Below are 15,307 nucleotides of genomic sequence, written 5' to 3' on the forward strand. Positions count from 1 at the left end.
TATTTCCATCATTTTCAGGGATATACACATACAAATACTTCATAACTGAAAGCATATTCATCCACTCCTGAACAAATAAACCCCTATACCTGACTCTTATGTATAAGCCATATTCCTCTGTTGGTATAACACCAGTCAGCCTCAATTTGAGCTATAATGTACTGTAATGTTTGAAGTAATGTATAATGAAGGAGCTCTCAAATGAGACACATAAAAACCCTTCATCTCAAAAATAAATTTATTTATTTTGCATAAGTAAAATTTTTGGGACATTAGTGTTTTAATGCAATATATCAATGTAACAAATTTTCTTTAGCAAAGGGATTGTGTGAAATGATGATGAATAAAGGTTTCTATAAAGTTACTTCCATATAGCAGATGAAAAAATGGTTAAGACTTGCTGTAGTAACAGTCTTTACAAGATGGGTGAAGATATAATATGAATGTATAATGCTGAGCAAAATATTAATTTCAGCTGTAAAAAGAAAACATGCAGCATTAAACTATGGGATTTTCTTTCTTTAACATTCTGAAGCCTGATTAAAAAAAGAAGACTAATTTGTAAGGTAGAATAATGCTGAAAGAACTATGGGTGCTCTGAGTATTTTAAGCAGAATTTGTAAAACCTGTCCTCAAAACTACACAGTGTCTGAACAAATTGAAGATCTACCTCTACAAGGAGAGTCCACAGCAAAGGAACTTCTGCCTGAATAACTAGTGAGAAACTTTGAAATCAAGGCTGTAATTTTAGGGTAAATATTAGGAAAACCACATCTCGCCTAGCAATCTAGGTACCCTCCCTGGTCACTGATGAGCAGGAGTCACCTCCAGAGTGTCATCCATCCCACTCTTAAGAGGATGAGATCATTCACTACCTGAAGCTGGTAATATTTTAGGCCACAATCTTACAAAGCTTTACCTACAAGGCAAATATAATCTTCAAATATTACTGAGTTCAGTCAAGACAACTGAGCAATGGAATTTAGACAAATATGTAGGGTATAAGAATGTTATAGACATATAATTTTATAGAAAAGTTTATATAGACTTCTGTTGTATCAGCTGTTTTTTGTAGTTATTCTATGTACTCCATAAATAATATGCATTTAGTCTGCCTACAAAACTTACTAGCAACTTTGCCTGTTAACCAGAAAACATATCATGGGAAGCATAAATAAATAATACTGTGCAGCATTCTGCAAGAAGAAAGGACCAATCCTAACAGATGCATGTTTATTCAATTCAGATAATGTAAATTTTTTCTATCAGTCAGTAATTATCTAGGCAATCTTGTTAACTCACTGTTTAAAGCTCATATTGTATTTCCTGTAACATTTTTCCCCTTCAGCTGGTCTATAGACACGTTTATCCATACATAGCTGAGTAGATTTTGGAATTTGGAAATCCTACCTTTTCCAGACTTCACATAAGACTCTTTAAAAATTATTTATTAGTTAATATTGGTACCATAGATATGTCTTAGGTTTTGGAAGAAATTAAAAAGATTTGATCCTAAAATTGAGGATTTTAGCATATGAAGGCAAATCTTGCAAGCCCTCTTAAAGTATACTATTCCTGCTTGAGTTAGTATGACAGTAAATAAAGGGCAGAACTAAAACAGGATTCTGTGATTGAAGCTTTTTTGTTATTATTCATCACTGTTGTGTGTTAGCCTAGTTAGCAGGACATTTAATGTGTAGATTTGTAGGCATAGCTGTATGGAAAAATACACAAGCAGAGTTGAAGTAAAGCAACTGCACAAATATTTGAGAATTGTTAAACCAGTTTTGTTCTGGGTCCACATCCAGGGAGTGCAAAGCACGTCAATGCGATGTCACCTGAGAGAGCCTCCCTCCATTCAGCAGAACTGGGCCCAGGCTGCAATAGAAGCACTTCTAGGAAGTTAAAACCACACTGTGGCAAATTGCAGATGCCAACCCCAGACAGAGGCAGGGCCAGATCCCACTCAGTTATGCAGATCCACCTCAGGAGCCATCCCACAAAGCTTGGCACCCAGCAGGCACGGGATAGGGCATGCCAGGAAACAGGACAGAGAATGCAGAGAGCCTAAGCCTGCAGCCCTGACACACAGAGAAGGAGGAAAGCTGAAATCAATTAAAATAATATTTCTTTTATAAACTTCCTGTTTGTCAGGGAATGATGGTTTATTTAAAAAAAAATAAAAAAGGGTCAGGCACCAGATCAGAAATAAGTAATAATTTATTGCCACAAAGTTAACAATTTTGAAGGCTGGTGGAAAGATTTAAATTTCCACATGACAGTAAGAGGAATCTCAAGCTTTTTGATGCCTTGTTAGTTCATTAGGATTTTTTTTTTTAACTAAAGTATCTTTTGAAAAATCCTGCTCATAGCTGTTGTATGTTTGCTGACTACACAGGGGATTTCACACTCAACCCCAACTCATAAAATATGTGACCTATTTAGCTATTTGGAAAGTGCTGAAATACATGCTGAAAAGCAAAGTATGGTCGAAAGAGCAAGGAACAGAATCAGGGCCAACACAAAGAGCAGGGGTGGAGGCTGTGTGATGATAAATACAGGTGCATTCTTCCTTTTTTCTAGTATATACTATATGCAATACGTTTTTACTGATTGTGAACATGAGGCTAGACACCAGACTTCTCATCCACTGTGTCTGACTTTTGAACAGGTTTAAAATATACCTACTGGAGACCATTAGAATTTTCTTCTATATTCAAGCAACAGCTTGAGGCAGTTTACTTTTTTTTGGACTATAGTCCTGATATTATTTTCCACATGTCTGATAATTTTATCTTCCCTATCTCCACCTTTATGCTGTTTTTTGCAATTAACTTTCAAAAACATGTTAATTCCCCCAAATACCTGTCTCCTTAGAAGTGCCTGACCCAGCTTATCCCCCATGTTTTCAAGGCTATTTTTTAAAGCAGTAACAAACAGTATTTTCAAAAAATGCACAGTGACAGTGTTAAAAATAAGCCATTGTATCTCACTAAATGTAGACGAACTGTTAAATGAAAGTTATTTTAATGAACAGCCACATTTCATTGTCCACCCAGCACAAGTTGCCAATTCCAGTTCTGGGAAAGAGTCAAGAAAAACACTCTTCTGGAGTGCCCGAAGGCTTTGTAGTGAGCCTCGCCTGCTCGCATTTATCAAGAAGTCTCAGGAGTTGACTCAACTATTGTTGATTGTCAGGGTGCAATTGTGTATTTAGACTTTTCTATTTTCCATTTTAGCACTGAAAACTACACTCCCAGGGAGGGGCATGAACTGCAGATCTGGCAGATGATAGTAGCTATACATGTCACATGGGTAGACTGTGGAGCTTGTGAACATTCTTTGTCATACATATTTCTGAGTATTTTATTGCCACTCCTGATCTCTTCGAGGAGACAGCAGATTTAGGATGGTCAAGTAAGTCTGCAAAAGACAGGACTTGAATGAAATCAGTCAGAATGGCCAGCATTATTTCAGAAAATGTGACTTTCACACAACTTACACTATTAAGGTAATGAGCATCTATTTTTAGAAAAGTATTTATACAACAGAGGTGATTCAGTTCAATCTGCTGTTGGGTTATCCAGTTGAGTAGTGGCTTAAATATCACACCTGGTGGCAAAGTCTTGCATTTCACTGATTGTTTTTCTGGACCATTTTTAGAAGGATTTTACTGGGAGTTATGCTTTTTGGCAATTATTTATGTTAAAGGGATTGTTTCATTTTGCTGCATAATGTAGGCTGCTATCTACAATTGCTTCAGCATCAGTTTGTGAGGAAGTACAATTGAGTTCTGTCTGGGATTCCTATTATTGTAGAACTGTTCTCTTGGTGTTTTGTTTTGGGGTTTTTTAGGGTGTTTGGTTGTTTGGTTTTTTTTACTGGTTGTTTGGATATTAAAAAGAATGTTTTCTTTAATTATTGGTGTATTTCTTTATTTGATGAACAAGTCAGACTGGCCAGCATCATTTCAGAAAATGTGACTTTCAAACACCTTACAGTCTTAAGGGAATAAGCATCTATTTTTAGAGAAGTATTTTTACAACAGAGATACATACTTTCACATAGCCTATAGAGGTACTCTAATTGAAATGAATATGAAGTTACAGCTGACTTGAAGATAAGCAAACTATTGCAAGGAAAAAATAAAGTGGTTCATAATGTAAATACTATTTCTTCATCTTTTTAGTAGCTGCTTGTCGATACATTGCTGAAATAGTGTAACACTACTGATTCATTAAGAATTCTGTATACAATTCTGTGTAGCTCTAGCAAGACTGATGGATTTTTTAACATTCATTTCCAGAAAGTTCTATAGCAAACAACTCAGATTCTTCAAAATACTTTAACATGCACGTTAAGTCCCATTGAATTCAATAAGGTCTCAGGGCACATTTACATCTTTTCTTGTATCAGGGCTCAGGAGACTAAAGAGGATAAAAAGTCATGAGAGGAGAGGAAAAATCCTGAATCTCTTATTCAGGAAATCCCACTTGGAAAGAGAAAACTTTTTAAGTTTAATTTTATGAATTAAAGAATGTTCTAAGAAAAAAATCTGAGTTTGAATGTGGAAAATAATTCCTTTAACTGAACTTCACCAAGCTTTTAAGAATAAAAACAAAGTGTTCAAAGTCTTCAGTGATAGATATCTATATCTGAAAAACTCAGATCCTGAAAACCAGGCCTAAGTCATTCATTAAGAACCTTGCAATGTCTTATTTAGGAATACTTCAGATATGAATAACACCTCTGTTGAATTCATCTGAACTTTACAGAAAAATACATTCTGAGTAAAAATTAGATATGAATATGGCTCTGATGTTTGCTTTCCAGAAATGCGTGCTTTATTGGCCAGAAAAAAGAGGAATCTATGGGAGGGTTGAAGTTCTTGTTAACAGTGTGCAAGAATGCAAGAACTACACTGTCCGTCAGCTTACAATAAAGGTAACAATCTGCATTTGAGAAACATCATTCGTAAAGCTTTTTTTTTTAATGTTAAATAAAGTTAAAGTGAATAAAATTTTGCAGGAGGAGTAACAGAGCTATGAAGCTCATAGCTGCAAGGTATTGTTGAGACCAAAGTGCTGGGGAATGCTTATCGTATTGCCACCTTGTATCACTCTGGCAATAGAAAAGGCTTCAGGAAGAGTGCAAGTTTTACCCTCTTGAATTATGTTTGCAATGCAATGTAAAGGGATTTTAGTTAATGAAAGAAATAGTATATATAAAAAGATACACTGCTCATGTTGTGTGCTGAGTGCATCTATAACCCATTTGAGAAGCTAAAAATACACGTAGTATATAAGGAAACCTTCATGCTTTCATGATTCTGACTAAACATTAACTGTGCAAAAAAAGACAGATGCTTCTCTTCTGAGTTACTCCCCATATTACACTTATATGTGATCAGATTGATCTGCTGCTCCTGATATAACATTGCACTAAATAATGGATTGGGAAAATTTGTTTGGTGTTTCAGCCTCAGCAGTGAGAATTGAGCAGAACTCCTATCATCCAAACCAAATTACACTATCCCATATGTAGCCCCTTTGCTTGTTGAAGTAAGTGGTAGCAGCCTCTGTTGGAGAGAATAACTGGACAGACTGGGATGTCTGATTAATCCAGAAAGGCACTTCTTCTGCACCTTTAATTTAAATACTCTCTTAATTTTAATACCAGACTCTTATGATAATGACCCTAAAAGGTAGAAACATATAATAAATTAGAAATTCAGAAGCTCAGATCAAGTTATTCTCTCTAGATATTATTGTTGATATAATACAGACCTCTGGCAATTCCCACTTAATAATACAATCATGAAGTCAGTAGTCAGAGGGACAAAGCAGAACTTACGCAACTATAAAAAAGCCAAGTTTTAAGATGAACAAACCCTTCTTACAACTGGGTCCCTGGAAGCACATCTGTTCCCTGCAATTGCATCCTCCAAGTCTACTATAAAAAAACTGTAAAATCTCTCTTATCATTTTACTGTTTCTTTACCAAAACTTTGAAAGAAACAGAAGGAATTATTTACTACTAATGTTCATATAAAATCTTCATGTTATTTTCAGCAAGGCAGTCAGTCCCGGAGTGTGAAACACTACTGGTACACCTCCTGGCCCGACCACAAAACCCCCGACAGCGCTCAGCCTCTGCTGCAGCTCATGCTGGATGTGGAAGGAGACAGGGTGGAATCACCAGGCAGAGGGCCCATTGTTGTGCACTGCAGGTAACTAGCCAGTCCCTCTCTTAAATGACTGCCCAAAGCAAGGCCACGGCAAATCACAACTAAAAGGCCTCCTAAACAAAGAATGTATTTGGGGAAGAGCAAATTTCCCCAGTTCCTCCTCATGCTAATTGACTTTTTCAATTCATATTTGAGGGTTTGAGTTTTGGAGATATTTACCTCATTTCTAGCAAATCGCTTCTGAACAGTTCTCCATTTCTGCTAAGGAACTCTGCTTTTGAAAGACCAGCTGGAAAAATTATTTTCCTTTTGTTTCTTATTTACGATTTGCTTATTTTTTGTCTTGTTGCATGATTACATACCTAATTCAGATGCAGTGTCCTGTGACAGGTTGGCTAAAATATTGCAAGGGAAGTCAATTTTGAAGAGCGAGCACGAGGTACAAATTTGGAGACCAAAACACATCAGTACTACAATTTGTGAACATTTTCACAAAGGCAGTGGGTTGGATATTCGAGGTTAAAATTTTATTCAGTACTCAAAAGCACAGTGTTACTCACACAAATTGTAATGCACCAGAGAATGTCCTTCTAATAATTCTAATTTAATTCCATTTATTGCTTTATATTTATTCATTGCCCCAGTAGTAGGAAGTAGCACTGGATTTTTCATGTTGGTGAAAAGAAGTAGATGAAGCAAAACAGAAAGTAAAAATAGAGGCAGGGTTTCCTTACTTGGTTTGTCCCATAACTGTGATGACACATCTCTTACACTTAGGATAATACTTTTCTTTCCTAGAAGTACATTAGAGCAGAACTTGTCATCTCGAACAACTTCTTTCCAGACCCGTATTTAGAAGATTTAGAGAAATGGAAGCCAGATTTGAGACAAGTATCATTTTTCAAAGCTAGAATGTGATGAATAAGCATATTTTCCAAATTTTATGTAGCTGTTTTTATCAGGACTTGTAGTTTCCCTGAACAATGCACAAATCCATGGATGGCTATTGGGAGTCCCTTCTTTCTAGTAAGGATCTTCAGTAGCAATATTCAGAAGAATGGGATGTCTTACTGAGATGAGTGATGTGACAGTAAGGTCTGTAATCATATGCATAAATTTATTAATTATTAAAGTCAGATATCTCAGTTGAGATTAAGATATCATCTCAGTTGAAATTAAAATTCATAGTTATTTAGTCACAATTCAGTTATCTATATATTCACTATATTATGGCCTACAAAACTCACACTCCATTTTCTAGTCAGACAGTTTCTTCCCTTTTTATCTGAGTGAGAGGGCTCTGAAGATCTGGCCCCCAACTCCATGTTTTAACTGTTTTCCTCACATTTTCCTGCCATTCAACATGACAGCAATGAGCAGCACTGAATTCCACATTACTTAAGGAAGAAACAGAGTGGGGCAGAAATTCTCAAGTGTTGAAGGGTCAGGGATAAAAATAATGCCAAAATGGCTGTTTCCCAGCAGGCATCAAGAAAACCTAGAGAGCTACAGCACTAAATCCTTCTCCCTCCTGCAGAGTCACATGAGAGAGAGTTAACTTCATCAGCATGGGTCTAAGTCCTTTTTGCCTTCATGGTTAGGGATATGGTTAGCAGAACTCCTGTATACTTAGAGAGCTTTAAACAGAAAGCCTCACTGACTTTTGCCTTTAGGTGGGTTCTTCCCCCATGTCAGCGCATCTCTCCATCATTTGACTGTGCCAGAGAATACTCAGACTTTGTGTTGCTAATGAAGATTGTTTTTCTAACCGTACACTTGTGTGCAAACTGTAAAAATGTAAATCTCACAATTACCCATAACAACTAGACTGCTGGAACAGTGCACCCTTTCATTTCTCTCTAAGAAAGTGAGCTGAAAAGTCAGCCTTGCTGGTCATGCACCCAGGAACTGTAGGTTCTGGAAATTCCATGTTTCGTATTTTTAGTGTTTTCATATCTATTTAGTGTTTTCCACTGAACTACTCGATCTGTGAGTTCCACTCTCCTATTAAATTTTGACTTCCTTTCAGTGCTGGTATAGGAAGAACTGGATGTTTTATTGCCACGACCATTGGTTGTCAACAGCTGAAGGAAGAGGGAGTTGTAGATGCATTGAGCATTGTCTGCCAGCTACGAGTGGATCGGTGAGTCCCAGAAGAACCATAAAGCAGTCAGTGATTCTGAAAATCAGTCAATGATTCTGAAATTATTCTGAAATCATTACTGAAATGATTTAGTAATTATCAATAATGATGCAGTAATGACTCTGAAAGCCTTTTTACAGTTGAATGTTGCTTTACGTGAAATGGCTGGCATCACTTTTGCTGACATGTATGACAGCATTAGCTGGATATTCACAGTAACATTTATATTTAGGTCCTGAATAAGGAATAATATTGCTTTCTGGGTGAAACAATGTGAAACTCCACCGAATGAATTTCTCCTGAGATGACAACCCTGTGGTTGCTGGGCACTTGGCACTCCTCTTTTCCCCTCTTAGAGCTCTCTGCTGTCTGCATCATTCCCACTAGGACACAAGAGATGTGGGGCAATCTGGAGACAAGGGACATCCAGACTCACTCAGTGTGTAGTTTCTTTGAGCATCAGAGAAAGACAAATCTGGTGCTGTTGCTGTTCCCTCAGCTGACCTGGGGGTCCTTTTGTGCTGGGGGTCCTTTTGAATTGAGTTGGCAAATTTCTTTGGCCTAAGAAAATAGCAAGGCATTTGTTGCACAATTTTCTTAAGTCAGTTCAATTCCCCAGTTGAATTCAGAGCTTGGGAGCAGGAACAGTGTAACCCAGCATTGTTGCAGAGTGCTTTGTTTTGTGAAAACATGGCTGAGGAGAGATTAGTGTCAGAAAGGAGGATGTGGGCATTGTGCACAATGAAAACTGTTGGTTTGGTTGTACTTTTCTTTCTTATTCTGCTCAGGGAAACAGGAATTTTTATAAAGGAAATAAACAGGATTGCAGCAGGAATAGAGGAGTCTCCTATCCTGCTATATGTACCAGGTCATATAATCTCCTCGCAAATATTTCTGACATGTATTTCTTCTTTAAATGAAAAGAATCCATACAGGTGCAAATGCTGAAAAAGAGCTTAGATCAAAGGGTCAATACAGAATTGGAACCATGAATTGCAGAAGGACCAGAATCCATATAGTTGAACATTTTTATGGATCACCTCCCCTGCCTTCCCCTCCCACTCAGATTCATCATACTAAAGATTGTAGTGTGATCTTTACAGGGCAACATGAGCCACTTGGAGTGTAAAATTCTCCAAGGCAGGTTACTGACCTAAAAATCTTAGCAACAAAATAAGATGGAAATGCTGAGGGAAATATGCTTACCCTGTTTTAAATTATCAACTTCAAATTTCCAACACTCTTTCCTGATTATCTCTGTTCATCTTACTGAAAAAAAGTTTGTAGTGTTTTCCTCCATTTTTTTTCTATTATGAGGTAACCTTTTTCTTATTGCTTTTACACTCCGTTGCAGAGAAGTGGAAGCAAACTCTGGTCTCAGCTGTGTCATTTCAATGTCATTATTTCAGACACAGAAAAATAAGCCAAATTTTCAGCACTATAACTAGCGACATCATTTCATTGAGTGGATCTGACTAATGAACTGTCTTATACATATTAGTATCCTAGATAAACTTAGAAAGAGAATGGAAATCTGGCCCAAATATAACATTTATAACAGCAAAGCTTGTTCTAGAAACTGATAAGTATTGTTTTTTGCAGATTTCTGTATTTTTTCAAGTTTCAGATTATCTAAATAGACTCTAGAGATGCTGCTTAAAGTGCTTTATATTTTCAAGCATTGCCTGAGACAAAGAGTATGTCTCTGTTTTGATTTTTAAAGACATTTTCCTGGGTAAAACTCAGTAACCAAACCATCTTTTTTCTTTCCTTTCTTTCCAGTTGGTCATATTGCACGATGAATCTCACTCACCTGGCAGTCAGATTACAGCAATGATTACTAAAGCAAAGCTTAGCCACCCCCAACACTGTAGTAGCCACTGCCAGCCCCACCAGACTGTGGCCAAGTGTCAGTGTTACATGGACAAAGCCTGATGAGACCAACCTCACCTGATGTCCCAGTCCTGACATGGTGGTTATTGGCAGGTGGTGTGTGAGGCAGAGTCATTACATGTGTTATGAAGCTGGCAAAATGAACTTAAAGCCCACTAGATTTGGCTGCAGGAGTTGGCTGTGGCCATAGCTGTGTTGTACTTTAGGTACCAGCATGGCCAACATTAGCAATGGTGTAGAGCAGGAGCAGTGCTGAGGTTGTCTTTCCTCATTATGCTGGCCAGCACCTAAGCCCCAATTTATTCTTTGTGCATCAGATAGCCCTCACAAAACAGAAAAAAAAAAAAAAAGAGAGAGTTCAGCAGGAAAGAATGGTTTTATCTGACCACCTGGGATCCAGAAACCTGGCAAAAAGGTACACTGACTATTTCATCCATGATATCTGGCCAGGCTGGCTCATGCTCAGAGCTTCACAATCCAGACACAGGTTGCTGATGGAAGGAACACACTCAGGCATATCCACTTGCATGTGACCTTTCTATCACATGGGTCTATGCGCACATTTCTACTGAAGTAAATCAAGCAATAGAAGAAAAGTGCTGTGCTTGAGGGATTCACAGTGATGCTGTAGTGACTTACCAAAACATTCCTGTTGCCCAGCATATTCAGTGAAAAACAAACAAGCATCCAGACAAATTGTGTATGGTGGCAGAAAGTTATGCTGGAAAAGAGTTTAACTAATTACCCTCTCTAGAAACAGAGTTTTAAATAAGATTCCAACAGGGAATGAGACAGGACAGAGCCATTCCTAGGCAGGTTATGTCCAGTCACCACTTCCTTCTTAGCTGTTCAGTGTCAGTTAAGGGGTGAACAACTCTGACAGTAATTGTCAATGCTGAGCTAACATGAGAAATGGACCATCCACTCAAAATATTGGCCCAGGATGGAAATACAGCCACGCTCTGTGTGAATTTGTAGAAAGACAGACCCACAGGTCTGGTCAGCTTACTTTATTTCCCAGATAATTTTTTATGTTTTGCTACAGAAACAGGAAATGTTTGATGTGATGCATCTTTGAGACTTATTGTGACATCGAGAAACTTTGCACATTCTTAACCTTAAAGGCACATTCTTGGAATGATATCCAATAACTTTGCTTTTGGCTCCTCAGACAGGATGAAAAGTGTTTCCAGTGTGCGTCAATTCATTGTTTAAGTGCTTTGACTAATCGCTTCAGGTTAAAAAAAATAATCCCAAACCCTGCATCATATTCATTCTGGAGCAGACTGCATCCAGCTGCACTAGCAGCAAGCCAGAGGGCAGGGTAAAGGACTTAAAGGTAACTTGTTGCTCCAGGATATACTGAGGATGAACCAGAGTTTTGGTTCTTGAAGCAGAGTTGGTAGTTTTGAATACTCTCCAGGTGAGATAATACAAGTGAAATTAAGTAAACCTGAGGGTTGACACCCTGAGAGGGGAGACCTGGAATACCTCAGTACTGACAGAAAGAGGCTCAGTTTAATTTCAGAGCTAAATGGTACCACTCCTACTAAATATCACACCTGTCTCCTGTAGGACATCCCCTTCCTACCACACTGCAACTGCCACTGGAGACAGGAGACTTGATTCTCATACTTAGACCTGAAAAAAGGATTGTTGTCAGATGAATGTATAAAATGTAGGCATTTCATCCAAGCTGGCTGTAACTAGCCCTTTTTATGGTCAAGTTAAACTCTTTTGTATTGTTAGTGGTGAAATGATTCACTGCTGTAAAATTTCTTAGGTGGCTGCTGTTCAGACAGGATGCATTGGAGGTGTTAGAAAGAGGACAGGAAGAGCTGTTCTCTGCACAGGCAATCTGCAGGTCACCAAAGATTACATTTTTAGTAAAGGACAAAAATGAAAGGTCAGATTCTGACTACTTCCTTGCTCCATCGGTGGTAACACTGCATCCATGTATCTGGCCTTCCTTGCCCAAGTGACAGAAAAATTTTCTTTTAATGTATTGAATCTGAAATACAGGTTTTAATAATGTAGATGCCAGATGTTTTCTACTCTAGTTCTCACACTGATGTAACTAGGAATGCTTCACGCTGGGTATGTGCTGGATGGCATCGTTATGAAGAAAATACTTCTGCTTAGCCAAATGTCCCACTTAGTCAAGCAAACTCTAAGCCAAAAATTTAGGAAAGGGCTTTTATTATCTAGTGGTCATGGGGCTGGCAGGGGCTGGAAGTTGTTGCATTCTTAACAAATAAGATTTCAGCCCAATGTGTTTCCTTTCCAGGGGTGGAATGGTTCAGACCAGTGAGCAGTATGAATTTGTGCACCATGCACTGAGTCTGTATGAAAGCAGACTTTCTGCAGAAGCTGTCCAATGAAGTCAAGAAGTGTAAAGCCGATGTCAGTCTCGTGAGGTAATTTGTTCCATTACCTACCAGCAGTTTCTTCAAGGAGTTTACTGCAGTGGGAAAGACGGCTTTGAGGCCAACTTCTGAAAGGATTGTGGATGGTTTGGCTGGCAAAAGTATAGAGATTGCTGGACCCTTATGAATATATGAATGTATTGTGAGCTTCCCAAAAATGATTCATAAAGAAGGTACTGTACTGAAACTACACATGAATTCTGTGTATGTATCTAAAGGTGGGTTTAATTCTGTAATGCTGATATCTGCCATATGGAATGTATGAATGTGCTACTGCTGCAGTCAGATGGATATTGGGACTTCTACAGAAGAAATGTTTAACAAGTGTATAAATGCTTTGACGTTTGCAAACTGTCTTGTGAATGGACTGTCAACTGTACTGTAAAGTGCTATTACTGATTATGTGGTGAGCTTGTTTCTTGGCCACATAATATTCTTGCTGCTAAAATTGCAAGTGTTCAATTACGGATTAAAAAAAAGGATGAGATAATTAAAAAATTAAACGTTTTGGTTTTGAAAATATGGAAAAGTAGTTAATATTTTATATGGAAATATATGTTCTTCATACTATTACCTATTAAATATGTATTTACTGTAGGTCTTACAGAGCAGTTGCAGAGCACAATGTCTGTTATTCAGTGTGTTTGTATTTACCCTATACTGTTGATTGTCTTAGAATATGCTTCTGCTACAGACCCAAATCCAGTGTATTTGTAAATTGTGTAAGTCATTCTACTTTTAAAAGAACTTTGTAGCATATATTAAATGATAAGGATTTTAAATATTTGTCCATCTTTTAATAATGTGGAAATTTTTGCCTATGTTGTTTATCTGCTCTATCTCTTTCAGTAAGAGATAGATACCTTTGGTGATATGGACTATTTCATGACAGGTTATACAAGAAAGAAAATGCTGCTATGACTGTCTCCTTTACTGTTCAGTAAGAGTTTGTTTTTGAGAGATATACAAGGTTGGCATTATGACTTACAGCACTGGGAGGTCTGTTTACAGGGTATAATGAGTTTTTAATGCAGTGATGTTGACTTTGCTTCATGCTGCTAATAAATTACACTTGATATAAAATACTAACTGAAGTCTCCATTCTTGCCTAGATTAGTTAATGCCCCACACACTCTTGTACCCCCATAAACAGGCTCCACCCAGCACAGTTTGGTTAGCCTCCACCATGGCTTCATACACTTGGGAACCATTCCAGAGGACACAGGCGCTCTCCCACTGACATGGAGCAAGGTTGCACCACCTGATGGGAAGGCAAACCCAGCATCATTTGATTCCTCATGGGGAGTTTCTGTAAGACCTGATAGAGATGCCAGAGGTTTGCCTCCTCCTTTTCTTTCTCCCCCACCCTCTACTTGGCTTTTACAACTTGTAGAGTTAGAAGTATCAATACTGAGATTTTGCTTGATTATGCATAGTTACAAAAAATACGTGTTTGTTCCCTGGATATTACAAGATATACTTACCCAGCACTATCCAGATGACTCCAAAATTGTAGTATTTCACAGGCAACAAATTACACAAAACTATAATCACATTTCTTTTAGTCTAAAGAGTTTCAACATAGTCTTTATCAGTTTCCCAGGTGTTTGAAAACCTTTCTCTCTTTTGCTTGTATTTTTCCAAAATAAATGAACTAGTACACTCTGAAGAATCATGTAAAAGGACAAAGTGCTGTAAAACTCCCCAAAACAATTGAATAGAAGGAAGTGCTCGTCACTGACTTTTTCCCCCTGTGAAGGCACATTTCCTTCCTAGCCTTCGCTTCACTTATCTGAGGTGGATTTTTTTAAGAGAAGTGTGGGGAGTTACTAGAGGGAAAATGGATTCTTTATTTCACATTCTGGTTTCTACCTGTCTTGCCTTGACATTTTCAGGTAAGTGTCTTTCCTTACCTCCCCCCTCTGCCGTATTGCTCTTTCTGCCACTGAGCAGAACCCTCCAACACAGCTGGTGACTTTATAAAAGAGGCACCTCTTTGCTGTGGCTCATACAAGAGGAATGGGGGGGCAGGGCCAACATAGCTCGTTCTGTTTAGATTTCTTTCCAAAGGAAAATAAACTGTCTCCTTCTATGCTGGAGATACCTCTTCTTTTTTTGAGAAGATCTCCTGATAGACAATCCAGGAGATGAGTTTTGGGACAAAATCTTCAAAGTGGAGGTTCCTATCTTTTATTTATACTTTGTGAACTGTCAGAGACCGGAGCTTTCGTGACGCTTAGTTAGAAAATACCCAGGTCTGTAAAAACAGGGGTTTGACAAGCATCAACTATAGGAAATAAATAGATGTTTAGTTTAGTACTTTGTAACTAATGAGGCTAGAAATGTTTGAGTAACCGAGATTAAAAAAGAGAAGCTAAACATGATATGGCAGGGAGGCTGCATTTGAAATAACCGGTTCCGTGTTCCGTAGCTCTGTGGTGTTTTGATGAATGCATTGTAGTTCTCTTCATTTGAGTATTTTGTGTTGATCTTTAAGTGTGGTGACACAGAAAGCTAATCTTACATAAATTGGAATGGTCACAAAACTAACAGCTAGAGACGTTGGAACAAATCCAGTAACAGAGATGTACTTCCTATCAGTAAAAAACCTCCATTCCTGTAATGACACAGGCACTGAAAGGCACACAGATTTGTGAA

General features: G+C 37.9%; 2 protein-coding genes across 3 annotated transcripts in view; both read left to right on the forward strand.

The window, feature by feature from the left end:
* Window positions 1–13,721, forward strand: part of PTPRR (protein tyrosine phosphatase receptor type R) — a 153,658-nt gene extending 139,937 nt beyond the window's left edge. Inside the window, exons 11-14 of the mRNA XM_071549957.1 lie at window positions 4,834–4,944; window positions 6,072–6,229; window positions 8,217–8,330; window positions 12,511–13,721. Coding sequence (XP_071406058.1) covers window positions 4,834–4,944; window positions 6,072–6,229; window positions 8,217–8,330; window positions 12,511–12,604 — 477 coding nt within the window. The 3' untranslated portion in view covers window positions 12,605–13,721. The remainder of the gene's footprint in view (window positions 1–4,833; window positions 4,945–6,071; window positions 6,230–8,216; window positions 8,331–12,510) is intronic.
* A 739-nt stretch (window positions 13,722–14,460) lies between these two features.
* The window catches only part of PTPRB (protein tyrosine phosphatase receptor type B), a 61,877-nt gene continuing 61,030 nt past the window's right edge, over window positions 14,461–15,307 (forward strand). For both annotated transcript variants that reach the window (XM_071552225.1, XM_071552224.1), the window contains exon 1: window positions 14,461–14,544. In XM_071552225.1, the coding sequence (XP_071408326.1) occupies window positions 14,490–14,544 (55 nt within the window). In that variant the 5' untranslated portion in view covers window positions 14,461–14,489. The remainder of the gene's footprint in view (window positions 14,545–15,307) is intronic.

This window comes from Pithys albifrons, chromosome 3 (genome assembly GCF_047495875.1).
Source record: "Pithys albifrons albifrons isolate INPA30051 chromosome 3, PitAlb_v1, whole genome shotgun sequence".
Taxonomy (NCBI): Eukaryota; Metazoa; Chordata; class Aves; order Passeriformes; family Thamnophilidae; genus Pithys; species Pithys albifrons.